This window comes from Anopheles bellator, chromosome 2 (genome assembly GCF_943735745.2).
Source record: "Anopheles bellator chromosome 2, idAnoBellAS_SP24_06.2, whole genome shotgun sequence".
Taxonomy (NCBI): domain Eukaryota; kingdom Metazoa; phylum Arthropoda; class Insecta; order Diptera; family Culicidae; genus Anopheles; species Anopheles bellator.
Window position 1 is genome coordinate 22,238,949 of NC_071286.1, and position 13,543 is coordinate 22,252,491.

Consider the following 13,543-nt stretch of genomic DNA (forward strand, 5'->3'; position numbering starts at 1 on the left):
CATGAGCCATACTCGGTGTCCTTGTTCGTCCTTGGCCGGGGTGTTTTGATGTGCTCTATTGCTTCTACGTAAAAAACGATCATTTAATTTTTCTATTCATTTATACATTTAAATGTTCAACGACGAAGGATCAATAAAAACAGTGGCGCCATCTATATGTCAAATCGGTGAAACGTTTTGTGGTGCGCGAATCACCCTGTGGCAGACGTCAACAATCCGAACTGTCACCACTGACCGGCAACGCGCGATGTAAACAAATCGAATTCTGGCTAATCGTCGCGGCGTTACGGTTAGTTTCGAAACGGCGGCACCATGAACGAGATTAACCACAAAACCGTGTTCGTGCTGGACCACACGCCGTACTTTGGCATCTCGTGCGAAAGTCCCATCGATTGTGACTTCATCAAGAGCAAGCTGCCGATCCCGCCGATCAGCAAGAGTCTGTGGACGTGTGCGGTCGAAGCGTCGGTCGAGTACTGTCGCATTGCGTACGACCTGTTCCCGGCCGGCAAGCTCATTCGGTTCGTGGTCAGCGACTCGGCAGCGCACATCGTGAACACGTGGATGGCCGGAACGCAGAACCTAGCGCACATCATGAATGCCATGTCGATGGTGGGGGTTCCGCCACAACAAACCCAAACGAACGAGTACTCCGTTATCCACGGGTTGCGGGCGGCCATCGAAGCGCTGGCCGAACCGACCGAACCGCAGCGAGAACAGTTGGCCGCACACGCCAAAAACGAGGGCTCGAAGCTCGTCAACCGGGGGCGCGTCATTTGTATCACTTCGGCCCGGGACGATGGCAGCATGAACAATTTGGCCGACATCTTCCAGACGGTGCTCGAGAATCAGAACGCGATTGCGGCCGGCCACAAGGAGTACATCCGGATCGATCAGTGCCACCTGGTGATCATCAACCTGTACCCGGCCAACATGGAATCGATGGTCACGAACCGGGCGCCGATCGACATCTCCCCGATCCTTCGCTCCGAGATCCACTCGAACAAGGCAAACAAAATTTCGAACAAACTGACGCGCCTGATTCTGCTGCACTTCGATTTGGCCAGCACCACGGTCACCGGGATCCCGATGAAGGAGGAACAGAACGCCAGCTCGAGCGCCAACTACGACGTGGAGATCTTTCACGGCCGCACGGCCCACTCGGTGTTTCTCGGCACGGAACTGGTGCTACCGCACAGCGTCAAGGTGGGACTGGACTACGAGACGGTGACGCTCAAGTGGTGCACACCGCGGAGTTGCGGCTCGTCCGAGATGCAACCGTGCCTTGCCCAGTGCCGTGTGACACCCGTCGATGTAACGTCCCGGCCCAGCTCGTGTCTCATTAACTTTCTGCTCGGCGGTCGCTCCGTGTTGCTCGAGATGCCGAAAAAGTCGGGCGGCAAAATCACGAGCCATCTGCTGTCGGCACACGGAGGTGAAATTTTCATCCATTCGCTCAACACTGCCCGCAGCTGCCTCGAGGACCCACCGTCGATATCGGAGGGTGGCGGTGGGCGCGTGACCGACTACCGGATACCGGACTTTGGCCAGCTGATGCAGCAACATCGGCTGGTGCCCTTGAAGCCGCTGCCCGAAAGGCAACTGGATGAGGGACTGCAAAAGATGCGCGCCAAGCTCGGGCGCAACTCGCGCTACTGGCCCCTGACGCTCGGCCGGACCGTGCTCTACAACGTGCGCCAGTTCGTCGAACCGGTGCTGGTGCTGACACAGAAGCCGGACCTCACGGAGGAGGAGAAGATGCTGTGCCTGAAGTCGATCTACAATCTGTCTCAGCTCGAGGAGCGCCAGGAATCGCTGGCTATCCCCAATATGGGCCACCGGTTGAAGGGGAGCAAAAAGGAAGAACAGTACCGGTTGCTGTGGTGCGAACTGGAAACCATCGTCAACTGCAACGGCTCGTCGCCGGCGCACAAAGCGATCGTGAGTTGCATTCGCGAGTGCCGCCGGATGTACCCGTCGGCGGACGATGGCCACGGTACGGGCGGTAGCGGCGCCGGCAGTGCACTGGACGGTGGTACGACGACGGTCGATGCGCACCGTGCCAGCGTGATCCGGGCCACGACCGATTCCCCCATGTCTCCGCCGCACTCGATGGGGACGGGTGACTCTTCTGCCGGAGCGGCAACCCTGCTGGGTGGCCGGGAAGCGTCCGGTTCGACGATCAACAGCGCTCTGGCGTTGCTCGGAGCACGCGGCATAGCGGGAGGGAACAAAAAGCTGTTCAACACCGGGGCCCGATCGCTGCTCGATGTGCTGGCCACCACCGAGCGCACCATCAGCCAGAAGCGCATCGATTTCAGCGGCCGCCTCTGTACGCCCCCCGGCCAGGTGGCGAAGTTGTATCCTCACGTGGGGGCGAAGGATCCCGACGCCGGCCAGGGACGATCGGCCGATGTGAAGTAAGGGAGAGATAGGACCATCGTGTGTAAAGTAACGTCTAAGTTGCGGAAAGGTTGTACATTTGTTTTTGACCCCATATGCGTAAATAAAACAAAACATACTTTTAAGTCACTTCAAACTCCTTTTTGGTTCGATTGTTTGGATTCCCCCAAGCGAAAATTGTCCACCCGCAGCGAAACAAACGAAAAAATTAAAAAGGACCGAACAAATCCGAAACCCGAAAAATCCGAAATTTGACTAGGGGAGCAGGAGCGACCCAAGACACTGGAATGGCCAGCAAATGGCGCAGCATGCGAAAACCTCTGCGTCAGGTCGAGAAGAAAGGCGCGTGTAGGGTTTCCCAAATGTTTTTTTTCCTGAAGCTTCCAACGGAAACTAATTTTCTTTCGTGCATTGCCACGAGCTTTATCTTACTTTCCTACCTCATTTCTTTCGATAGCTAATTTCTTTCCAATTCCAGCGGAAAGAAAATTCAAATGACGGCTTTTACGGTTCTAAGAGCAAAAGTTTGGAATTTATTACAGGCCGAGTGTCTTAAGGAAAAACACTACAATGAACAGCAACCCACACCACGCAGTGTCCCGTAAAGGTGATCTCCTTCTGCGGCTCCCAGCCGCCGCTTTCAGAGATCCACGCGACGATCACGTCCGCTTCCGTATCGAGGGGGTTCCGACGATGCTGCGGATCCGCTGAAAGGACCAGCTTCCGGTTGAACACTCCGGACCGCTTCAGCCGGCACCACGTAACAACCACGTTACAGAAACACGCCCTACGGGCGAATGGCAAACATAACGAACGATTTACTGAATTTACGTGAATTTCCGTGGCTACGAAAACAAACGGATGGCAATGATCTGAGGATTTTCTTTCATTTCCAACACCATTACACTGAAACAGAATAAACACCACGTAACAGAAATATAAGATTATCTATATTTATCTTTTGGTCGAACTACAAAAAAACGCAAACTTTTCGCTAACTCTCCGTACCATCAGCACGTGCACCGCCACTCACGCGGTGCTGTGTGGTAGCGTTTTTTTTTCTACCGTATTCATCATTCTTTTTACTATCAATCGCTCTAAACAAGGATCAATTCAACTCGAGGCAAACGGAGAACAAATACTTCGCCCTTATTTTTGCGTAAACTTTCCGTTCCGTGTGGCAGGTACGATGTTCCGATATCTCTCTCTGTTGTTGCACTACCCGTTGCAGGGTTTTCCCCATTTTCGTGTTCGCCCTCCTTTGCCTTTTAACCGGCGACGGGGACCGCGCTTTTTGTTTTCTTACACTCTGAATTCGTTTTCCCGCAACAGTGTTACTATTTGGTTGGTTTTATTTGGAAACAGTGCAACAAACGCGTAGCACGTGTCCGCACACACACAAACACACATACACAAACACACAGACAGACAAACTGTTGCGTGTAGCGCAAACACACATCGCGTAAGTACGTCTTGCACGCTGTCTTAGGATAATAGCGCTCCAACTCACCCCCACGGACGAGACTAGCGATCCTGCGATTTCCGAAGTGTCCACCGCAGGACGGGCACTCTTCAAGCAATTCGATACACTTTGTTCGCTTTTTAACTAACTTTTTGCCTTATTTTACAAACCATTTACAGAAGTGACAGCACTTCCCGCCGGGTCGTCGCTCGGCGGGAAGCGCGGTCTGTATATCGCGTATCGCGTAGAATTAGTTTCATTCTCTTCGGATCAGCATTCTTAAACCGGACAATAGTAGAGGATGATAAAAAACGAAAAATGCAACTTCAACTATCAGGACTTCAGCGCACGCGGCTTACTAACGGCTCCCAAGTGGTGGTGGTAATCGTAGCGATTGAGAATTGGTAATAGTTGCAGTAGTAGTAGTAGTAGCAATAATAATACGAGTCAAAGTCAACGTGGAATAAGGAACGGCAGTTGCGCCTCCCAGCGCTCGAATCCCCTTAAACTGCTGGGCGGCGACGAGTGGGGATCGAACCGACGCGCTCACCACCGAATGAGGCGCCGTGTACGGGCGGGCGAAGTGGTAACACTAGAGGAGTGATGCGGAGCTGTACCCCAGTACGACGGCGACATTATGGTACGGCGTGCGTTATGGCTTGGACAGGAGCGGAACACTGCTAGGGTCCGTGGAATCCGACGACTTTCGGTTTCCAGCAGCAGCAGTGCCCGTCGAACTTCCGCCGGTAGTTGGGGATGTCGCTGCAAAAGGAAAGGAACAGTCAAGGGAGAAACCGAGAAAGAGAAACAATGACATTAGACGGCGGAGATCGTGTTAGCACGACGGAAGCGGCCTCGGTCCCCCGATAACCCGAGCCCACACACTGTGCGAGCGGGCCGGGTCTCGGAAGTGGGCACTTTAACTGAGTGTATGTGACAAAATGCATTTGCCAGCCTCTACCTATATTATTCTCGTTGACAGCAGCGGCACTGGAAAGATTGGCGTGCACTAATACTGTATGGTTGTTGGTAGGCACATTGAAATTCGTTTTGTTAGTATGATCCTTGAGATGGGAAGAGATGAGAACGTAGAAAAGAAAAGGAAACGGTTATTTTGGGCACACAACAGAGAACGTTATCACAAGGTGGTTCAGTTTCGGCACCCGACTGTGATACGATGGACAATCCCCTGTCGATGGAAACACATGTTCGGAACATACAGAAACACTTAAACATGTGTGAAGGATAATCGGTCGATGGCGACCACTTACATTTAAGGCCATCGTCGGTGAGGCTGCCTTGCTGGACGCTTTGCTGGCCTTCGTGCCGGAATGCACGGTCAGGTTCGTCGTGTCGGCCGTTATACTGTGATCATCTTCATCTAGCGAGTGAAGCAGCTGTTCAATGGAAGTAGAACATGATTATTTGTGTGAAAGCGAAACAAAGCTTGCGAGTCGCATTGACTACCTTCTCAACCTCCGCATCCAGTGGATCCATCTGATCGCTGCCCATACGCTGCGAGCGTTCCATGAGCGTCGCACGCTTCGCCGCCAGGTACAGATTGCGGCTAATCTGCAAATGCAGCACCTCCGTCACCGCCTTCACCGTGTAGTCCGGGATGAACGTGTGGCGCAGACTCGCATCGCGGTTCAGCGACTGCAGCGAGCCCATGATTTGCTGCGGCGTATCACCGGCAAAGTCTGTTGGCAAATAGTAAACATTCCAGCCTAATGAATCCACCAACGTCGACGGCAAAAACTGCCAGCGGCCACGTACCGTAGCCAACGTTTTGCGTGAGCGCTTGCACACCGAAGTACGTGAATGGGCCACTCTCGAAGATGAGATTCTCCTTGCCGACGGTCACCTCCACGCGCCCCTCCAGTATCAGCACAAAGTAATCGAGCTGCGTCCCGCGGGTGATGATGCTGGTGCGAGCATCGTTCTTTTCCTTGCCCTTGAACTTGATGTGATGCACAATGTCCTGGTTGAGCAAGCGACGCAGGATCGTGTCCGACACGTAGTCGCTCTTGAACGCATCGACAGCTGAAAATTCGACACACCACTCGTCAGAATGGGCTTTAGCATGGAAGAGACCTCACCCGGCCAACACTCACTAGTCGTAAGGTACTGGAACGTGGCCAGTGTGAGCTGCGGCGAAATGCGCAAACGCTGCGCGTTCGTGTCACGGCTCTGCGCGAAGACGGTGAAGTCTTGGCGCTTGATCCGGTCGCGGCGCACCTTGCGCGTGTTGTCGGTGAACACGTCCGTTTCGTCGATGATCTCCGCCTGTATCAACTCCTCGATCACGTCCTCTAGCGTAACGAGCCCGATCGTTTCGTAGAACGGATCGCCTTCGCCCTCGCTGTTGACACGGTGCACGAACGCCATGTGGCCTTTGTGGCCCTCCTTGAACTCCTTAAACATTACGTCGAGTGTTAGATCGTAGAACACGAAATGGCACGGGTTGCGATAGAACTCGCACAGCGTTTTCAGTGGATAGTTTTCGTCCGGGTCGACGAACGCGAGGTCCTTGATGTACATCAGTGCGATAATGTTCTGACGATCCCCTTCGTACACTGGAATGCGAGAGAATCCTGCCGGCATCCAACCGTGGGAAGAACGGCACACTCAATAAACTATCATGTAGGGCAAAAAATGGGACTCTCGGTTGTTACCCGATTTCATGATTTCGGTGATGGTTTCGAAATCCAACACCGCATCCAGCGACAGCATGAACGCGTCTTCGAGGCGTGTCATCACCTCGCTGACGGTTTTCTTGCGCAGCTCCAGCACGCCCGAAATGACGTTCACTTCATCCTTATCCAAATCATTCATATCGTTGGTAACCTACGGACACCCAAACGAAAGCCGAAAACCGTTGCGAAAAGACGACGAAAAGAAAACTCCGGCCCTGGTATGACTCACCTTTACCAACTCTTTCAGGCGCTCTCGGTTGTAAAAGTTGCCAATCTCCTCGCCCAGGAGATAGTCCAGGATCTTCGAGGTGGGATACGAGAGAGGGAACGTTATCAGCATCACGCACTTGGTGACGAAGATCGTTTTGGCACCGACGGCCAGACCGTGACGAGAGCAGATGGCCTGCGGAGATCAAAGGTGTTGTATTTCACAACGAACAATTCGAGGCTTAGGGACCGCCGCACGAACCGACCTGCGGAGTGATTTCACCGAAGATGACGATTGCTATCGTGGAGCAGATGACGGCCACCAGCCCCGACGTGAGACTGTCGAGCAGAATGGTGAAGGTCGAGTTGACCAGCACGTTACCGAGCAGAATGCTGCACAGCAAGTAGTTACCGTGATCGCGGACCGGTTGAATCGCTTTGGCGTACAGTTTCTCCTGCTCCGTACCCGTGTTGCACAGGATCTGGTGAAGGTGGACAATTGTCGATCACTGGCTGTTTGTTGGAAGCCACTGGACGAGAACCATACCTTAAGATCCGTGCGATCCAACGACATGAGACCTAGATTGAGCCCAGAGAAGAGGGCGGAAAATACGAGGCACACCCCAATGATGATCAACGCTAGCCAAACAGGCAGAAAGGGCGTGAAACTCGTCATTCGCATCCACGGTTCCGAACCCTGATGGATGAACGGTTGCACGGTATCGAGCACCTACGGAAAGTAGCATAAACCGTTACATGATAATACATCAGAATGAGATTTGGCAGAAAAATGAATAATGAATAAAAAATTAAATTAAATTAATTTTCGGTTTAACCAAACGACGACATCCGCCATACACTGTACGAGCACGCTCCATCGCGAAATGTCGCCGACGTCATCACTCACGCTAGTTTCAACCGCATGGTCCGCGGTTTACAATATTAGATTCTTGCATTATATAATCACCGCCGTTCAACGGAGTGCAAACATATTTAAGCGCTGGCGCGGCGTAACACGTGGCCCGGAGGCCATTAGAACCGAGTGCGATGGACCCAATAGCGTGCACACGACGGCACAAACCGGCTCGATGTCCTTTCGTACCTGTTGCGTCGTGGTCGTCGCGGTCGTCGCGGTTGACACTGGGTCAGTGGCCTCGTACTTGGCGCACAGGTAAAAGTACTTGTGCTTCGTAACGTCCGGCAGCTCCACTGGCACCAGCCCGCTCGTTCCGCTGGCATCGGCCTCCATAACCTACGGGGACGGTGGGCATAACAAAAGGATGTGTGAGTATTTAGATGCATAATCCATCTGTACCATCGCCGCCGTCGTCGTCGTCGTCGCCGTGGCGTAGGTGATGCTATGATTCTCACTCGAAACTTCTCCGTCACCGGCACCTGGCATGGTCCACCGTGGCGCTGCTGCTCGTGCGTAAAGATGATCACCGTGCCGCGGGTGATTCCCGTGCCAAACAGGCGCAACATCACCGGGGAATTACTGTGCACCGACGGAACACCGCCGTCCTCCGTCTCGAGGTGCTTATCCGAATGCTCTACGCGGTAGCCGTCGATACGCGGCTCGCTAAACTGTTCCGTGTCCGCCGGTTGCCGCTTAATGGCGTTTTTGCTGCCCCCAGCATGGTGATCGATGTTTCGTTTGGGACGCGAGTCGCTGCAATTAATATTTTGGTTAATCATCGGACAATTTTGAATTTTATTAACTGCTGTGCGATTCTTCTGAAACGGAATGCTTTATATTCGATCAGCGTGTTCTATCGTCTAAAAAATGAAAAAAGCGTCCACGTCCTAAAACAACCACGGTGTCAACCACGCCCGGAATGAATAATCGATTACACCTCGGAGCCGGCGAATCGGCCGGCCGGCCGAAATGAAAAACAGCTCAACCTTCCAAGGTCCCGTCGTCGTTAGTAATTAAATACATATTGGTAAGGTTGCGTGCGGTGAGGAGGGACACCGTACCATAGGAAACTCGCGCCCCACGACAAGATGAAAACAACTTGAATCCTGGCAAGATGATCACCATCATCGCGGGAGTGTTGTCGCGGACAGACCTGAAATGCATCCTGCACAAGATAACGTTGCTCGGCGAGGTTCGGGTCACCGTGGCATTCCGCGTTTTGAAGAGTGGGCTCAGATTTACCCACACATTCTACTGAAAACCCGTTGACCATTCTATGCGCTGAACTTTTCTTTCTGTACAAAGGCTCCAAATACAAAATGTTTGACGAAAAAAGCACAAAAAGCGAATAAAGAGGAAAACATTAAGGCAATGTTATCATGAACTCTCCATTGAGACAACAGTAGAACAGACAATATATGAAATCATTGACACCTGCTGTATTTTCAAGGGTTGCACAATAACGAAACCACATTTGTTGATCAAAATAAATTAGATGACTAATTCTAGTCACACGAGACTGGATTCGTTAAACGACTTCTTATCGGCGGAGAAACACGGACTTAGCGAACGGAATGAGGATCCCGAACTCGCACATATCGATAAGGAGGCACTCATAAAGTTCGGCAAACAGTCGGTGATAAGTCGGTTTTCAGGTTTTTAGACTGACATAAAGATAAAATGGTCCATTATCTCTCTCCAGCCCCGTTTATCCCCAACACCAAGCGCGTCATCAGCATAGAGAGGAGTGTTATGAAGCCGGCAGCAACCCGCCCACCGGTAGCATTTTACCGACCGGGATACGACCAGGACAAATCAAGTCAAAGGTAAACTTGTTTAATCAAGAAACACTCCTAAGCCACCGCACCACACCGGGGAATGATGACTCAAAGGAGCAAGGATTACTGATGCCGAACGTGTTGGTTCGCAAGTCGGTGCTGTTACCGAACACTGCAGCAACAAATCGGTCGATCGCGTGATTTGGACGCGATTTCAACATGCGCCCAACATGGTGGTACAAGGACAAACTCTGGATGCGTTTGTGGCACACAGCCATGCCACGTGGGGGTCGATGTCTTCATAAGTGTGGCAAGGTGTAAGTGGTATCCGACCTCTTGACACCAACAAATCACCTTCATCGTCGGCGGAGAGACCGGCTGAGTTTCTGCATCAGCTGATAACGAACAGATTCCGATAATACTGCGGACAGTGGGTGTCTTCTGGATGTGCCATTATAAACACGTTAAGATGTGGCCGGCTGCACCAGGGAATCACCGGAGTAATTGACGGGTTCGAATAAACCGAGTGCCCAGATATCGGTTGACCCATCAATCATTTACGCGGACAGATTCACAAAGAAGGAGTCCGGTAATTAGTAACGGTGTTAAACGATCATGACCCGTCTTCATTACTATAAAAAAAAATATTTATCAAGAGTGCAAGAAAGCAGGGAAATATGATTGATAGTAAACGGAAATGACAATCAGCTAAATGTCGGTCACGCTTCTACTGCTAAGGGAGTCCAAACAATTTTTGGTAATAAACAAAGCAAGAGTTGTAAAATAGGGCGTTTTCATCACGAAGCCGAACACCGTAAACATTGATCGCTGTAGCATTTGCATCAACGCAACGGTCAATGATGACTGTTTACGGGAAGCGAAAATCGTACGAAAAAGAATGCACACAAAAGAAAACTAAGACCAAAGAAGCAGCAATGGTGCGAACTCTTCACACATTTTTCATTTCATGTTTTTATTTAATGGAATGTCACACGAAATGGACCGGGAATCGGGCAAACGTGGACCACCAAGTGTGCGCATTCCGCGGGCGAAGAATATGCTGACAAATTGCATAGCTGCGGTGCTAGGTGAGCTTAAGGTTAACTCGAGTGATCGCAGATCGCGCGTAGCGACAAACGGCGCATCAGCGCCACCTTCGCGCTCTGTGTAGCATTGGTTCTACGAATTGGAAGGAAATCAAAGAGCCCTTTGTGAAAAATGAGACTGTAAATGGTCGGAAAAATAAGCGGAAAAGAATAGGAGTTTAGGTTTCGTGAACTAATTATTTTCGTTGTCAACAAGAATGAAAACGTCTAATAGGAACCGCCGCTTGAAGCACACTCACGGGAAGTCGTAAAACGTTAACCTGGTGGTAGTTTTAATCATTGTTTACCACTTTGTGTGTGGTTCACCGCTTTCGAAAATGTTATTCAATGGATCGATACATTTTAGTGACCGCTACCGTTTACTAGTAATCCCGCGGGTCGCTCGTATCGTTAGTGTATCGTGATGCGACGGCGTTCTAAATCGCAGACCCCGCACTCACGTTTCCGCCACGCCGCGCCATGTGGCCGTCCGTCGGTCCAACATAATCGAAGGCCACGGACGCTCGCGTCGTAAGTATGTTCGCTTTCGGCATCATAACGCTTTTTACTGTTCTTTCGCTATCTCTTTCTGGCAAGTGGCAGCCCTGCCGAGTGCACCCGAACGCGGAGAACGCTGACCCACTGTGCAGAGTAGAGTTGCCCCCCCCCTCGTCGCCTACCGACCTCCGCGGTCAGTTGGAGCCCTTCTTCTCAATAGAAATCATTTAAATGGTGGCGGGTTCGTTAATGAAAGTGAGTTTCTTGGCACGGCCGAGCAACGCAAGCCGCTGGTTGAATCGAAAAGAATCAAGACACTGCGGCGGCACCGTCTTACTGCATACTGGTGTCTTTGGGGTATTTCGCTGGGTTTTTTTTGTTCCTCTTCCGTTAATTCCGTTAACGGTTCTCAGTCAAACTGGTGGAAGAGAAACAAAGAGATGGAATTAATACTTACCGATATTCAAACACAATCGCAATCCTTTCTCCCCAGCCCGAGATGCAATCCAGCGTTCCGCCCGGCTCCAGGTTAAGCCCAAGAATGGGTCTTCCGTCCTTGTCCAAAATCAAACCCACCGTAGTAGTCCGTTCGCCCGTTTGCCCTTGGACGAGGGCCACTTCCACACGCTTGCCGAGGCCACCCGCCACCAGCGTGTCACACACCAAGCGTCGCAAATCCGGTGGCACGTCTTCCGTTCGGCCCAATAATCTATCCGCCGCGTCACCGACCGTCCAAAATGCCCCACCGGGGGAATCGCTAAACGGGACGGCCCGTACACGCGTGACGAGGTTGGTGCCGTTCGCGAACGTCTCCGGAGTCGCGCCGGACTCCGGTGATCCGCTGAGCGTCGTGAATGGTGCATTCGGCGTCGCGTGGACACCATCGGTTGGCAACGGTTGGCCAGGTGTAACGCAGAGCAACAACAGTACGGCGGTAGCGAGGCATGGGAATATTATTTTTAACATATTGCACTCGGCGCGCGAGGAGGAGGCCATCACAAAGGGCGCGCGCACCCAGGACCCACTGTCCGCACGCTGGTCTCTGGTGTGTGTGATGGGGACGCGCGCGCGTACCTTATTATTTTGATGTTAATTGGCTCGTTCTTTTTTAACCACGCTTTTTCGCGGGTGTACCACGACGGACCACTCGGGCCACTCGGGCCACTCGGCTTTTCTCTTTCACTCTCTCTCTCTCTTTCTCTCTTTTGGCTCGTTAGCTCCCCGTACAGTTTCACAACCAGCTCCAACCAGATTTTTCCGTTGCAAAACACACGGAATTGCGATTTAAACCGCTAACCAAACGCACACGGAACCCGCCGAGCACAAAATTACGCTCGACAGGCTTTTAACAACTGGTCAGCGAGATGTTCTCGGCCAGATTCGATCGATCTGTTGCCGCCTCTCGATTCGATGCGGTACTAGGCTCGTGCAGGCCGCAGCACCGAAGAGTGAATGAATCGGGCGGATCAGCAGCGAACGCACAAGTGTCCGGCAGTCCGATGGCCCGGATGACTCACCGTGGACACCAGCAGCAGCAGCAGCAACCGCATCGGAGTGCCGTATGCGCCTCACGGGGTATTTTTGCGAGAAATGGACACACAATTTTCACGCACACGTCTTATGCGCACACACTTCTAACGAACCCATTCTCTTGCGCTGCGGTGGTACGGCGCGGGTACGGCACAACAATATAAACATTTCACTATCAACCCACCGTAACCCACTTTTTGTTTGCTCCCCGGTCCGGCACAAAGTGACCGGAGCCCCGACTGCTGAGGCCCGATTTTATCTCCTCGTACTCTGTTCAAGCACTTGACGTCGAGCGGCGTCCACGCAGAGGAAACAAAAAAAGGAGTACGCACGGCGAGCGCGAGTTCTGACCACCGCGTAAAGTGTCCCGAGAGAGTGCAGATCCGTGGCGGAGCGCAGAAACAACTTTTGCTACGGTCCGGTCACCAAAACAGTGCTTCTCCGACTGACACAACGAGCTTCTGACAGCTGTTCGGTAAGCAGCCGCCGCCGAGTGAGCCGCCGCCGTTCCCGTAGCAACAGCCGCCGGATTCCGGTTGTTTTGAATGCGCGATCGCTTCTGTTAACCCTCAACGTCGGCAGTCGAGAGAGATTCGGTGTAAAAATGATGGATGCTAAATTTGGATGGGTGATAAACTTTTTCGGTTTATCGGTGCATTCAACTCCGTACGAGGGCTTGCAAAACTTGCAATTAAAATGCACTTTTTAGATCCGAATCACGTGCAAGGTACGGCAGGTGTATGACCGCCAAAAACAGGCGTCATGATGATGTCCTACGACTTTGCACATTATTTATTAAGGTGGGGTTTCTGGAGGGAACACAATTCTTCTAACAGTTCAGAAGAAACCGGTCCAGCGACTTCCACGAAAGTTTCCTCTGTGAAAAGGATGATGCAATAACGGCAGCATATGATATCACTCTTTGTTTCTCAAATCACCGTACCCATCGGCGTACATTTCTGGGACGC

General features: G+C 51.9%; 2 protein-coding genes across 2 annotated transcripts; one reads left to right on the forward strand and one right to left on the reverse strand.

Annotated features, from left to right (window-relative positions):
* Positions 1-312: 312 nt before the first annotated feature.
* LOC131210698 (protein asunder) lies at positions 313-2,424 on the forward strand. The gene has a single exon (XM_058203978.1). It carries the CDS (start codon positions 313-315, stop codon positions 2,422-2,424), a length of 2,112 nt encoding a protein of 703 aa, XP_058059961.1.
* A 949-nt stretch (positions 2,425-3,373) lies between these two features.
* LOC131207183 (unextended protein) lies at positions 3,374-12,011 on the reverse strand. The gene is made up of 13 exons (XM_058199794.1): positions 11,503-12,011; positions 8,140-8,437; positions 7,871-8,020; positions 7,316-7,498; positions 7,035-7,250; positions 6,791-6,964; positions 6,541-6,712; positions 5,980-6,459; positions 5,642-5,908; positions 5,333-5,565; positions 5,137-5,262; positions 4,827-4,929; positions 3,374-4,627 (listed from the first exon to the last, which is right to left on the reverse strand). Exons 1-13 carry the CDS (start codon positions 12,009-12,011, stop codon positions 4,518-4,520), a joined length of 3,021 nt encoding a protein of 1,006 aa, XP_058055777.1. The 3' UTR covers positions 3,374-4,517.
* Positions 12,012-13,543: the final 1,532 nt, after the last annotated feature.

Bases quoted from the DNA above. Each gene is read 5' to 3' on its own strand.
- LOC131207183 (XM_058199794.1), bottom strand. From the start codon at position 12,011: ATGTTAAAAATAATATTCCCATGCCTCGCTACCGCCGTACTGTTGTTG. The intron at 7,499-7,870 runs GTACGAAAGGAC...TACTTTCCGTAG, and splicing joins CGACGACCACGACGCAACAG to GTGCTCGATACCGTGCAACC. The intron at 6,713-6,790 runs GTGAGTCATACC...GGGTGTCCGTAG, and splicing joins GCCTGAAAGAGTTGGTAAAG to GTTACCAACGATATGAATGA.
- LOC131210698 (XM_058203978.1), top strand. From the start codon at position 313: ATGAACGAGATTAACCACAAAACCGTGTTCGTGCTGGACCACACGCCG.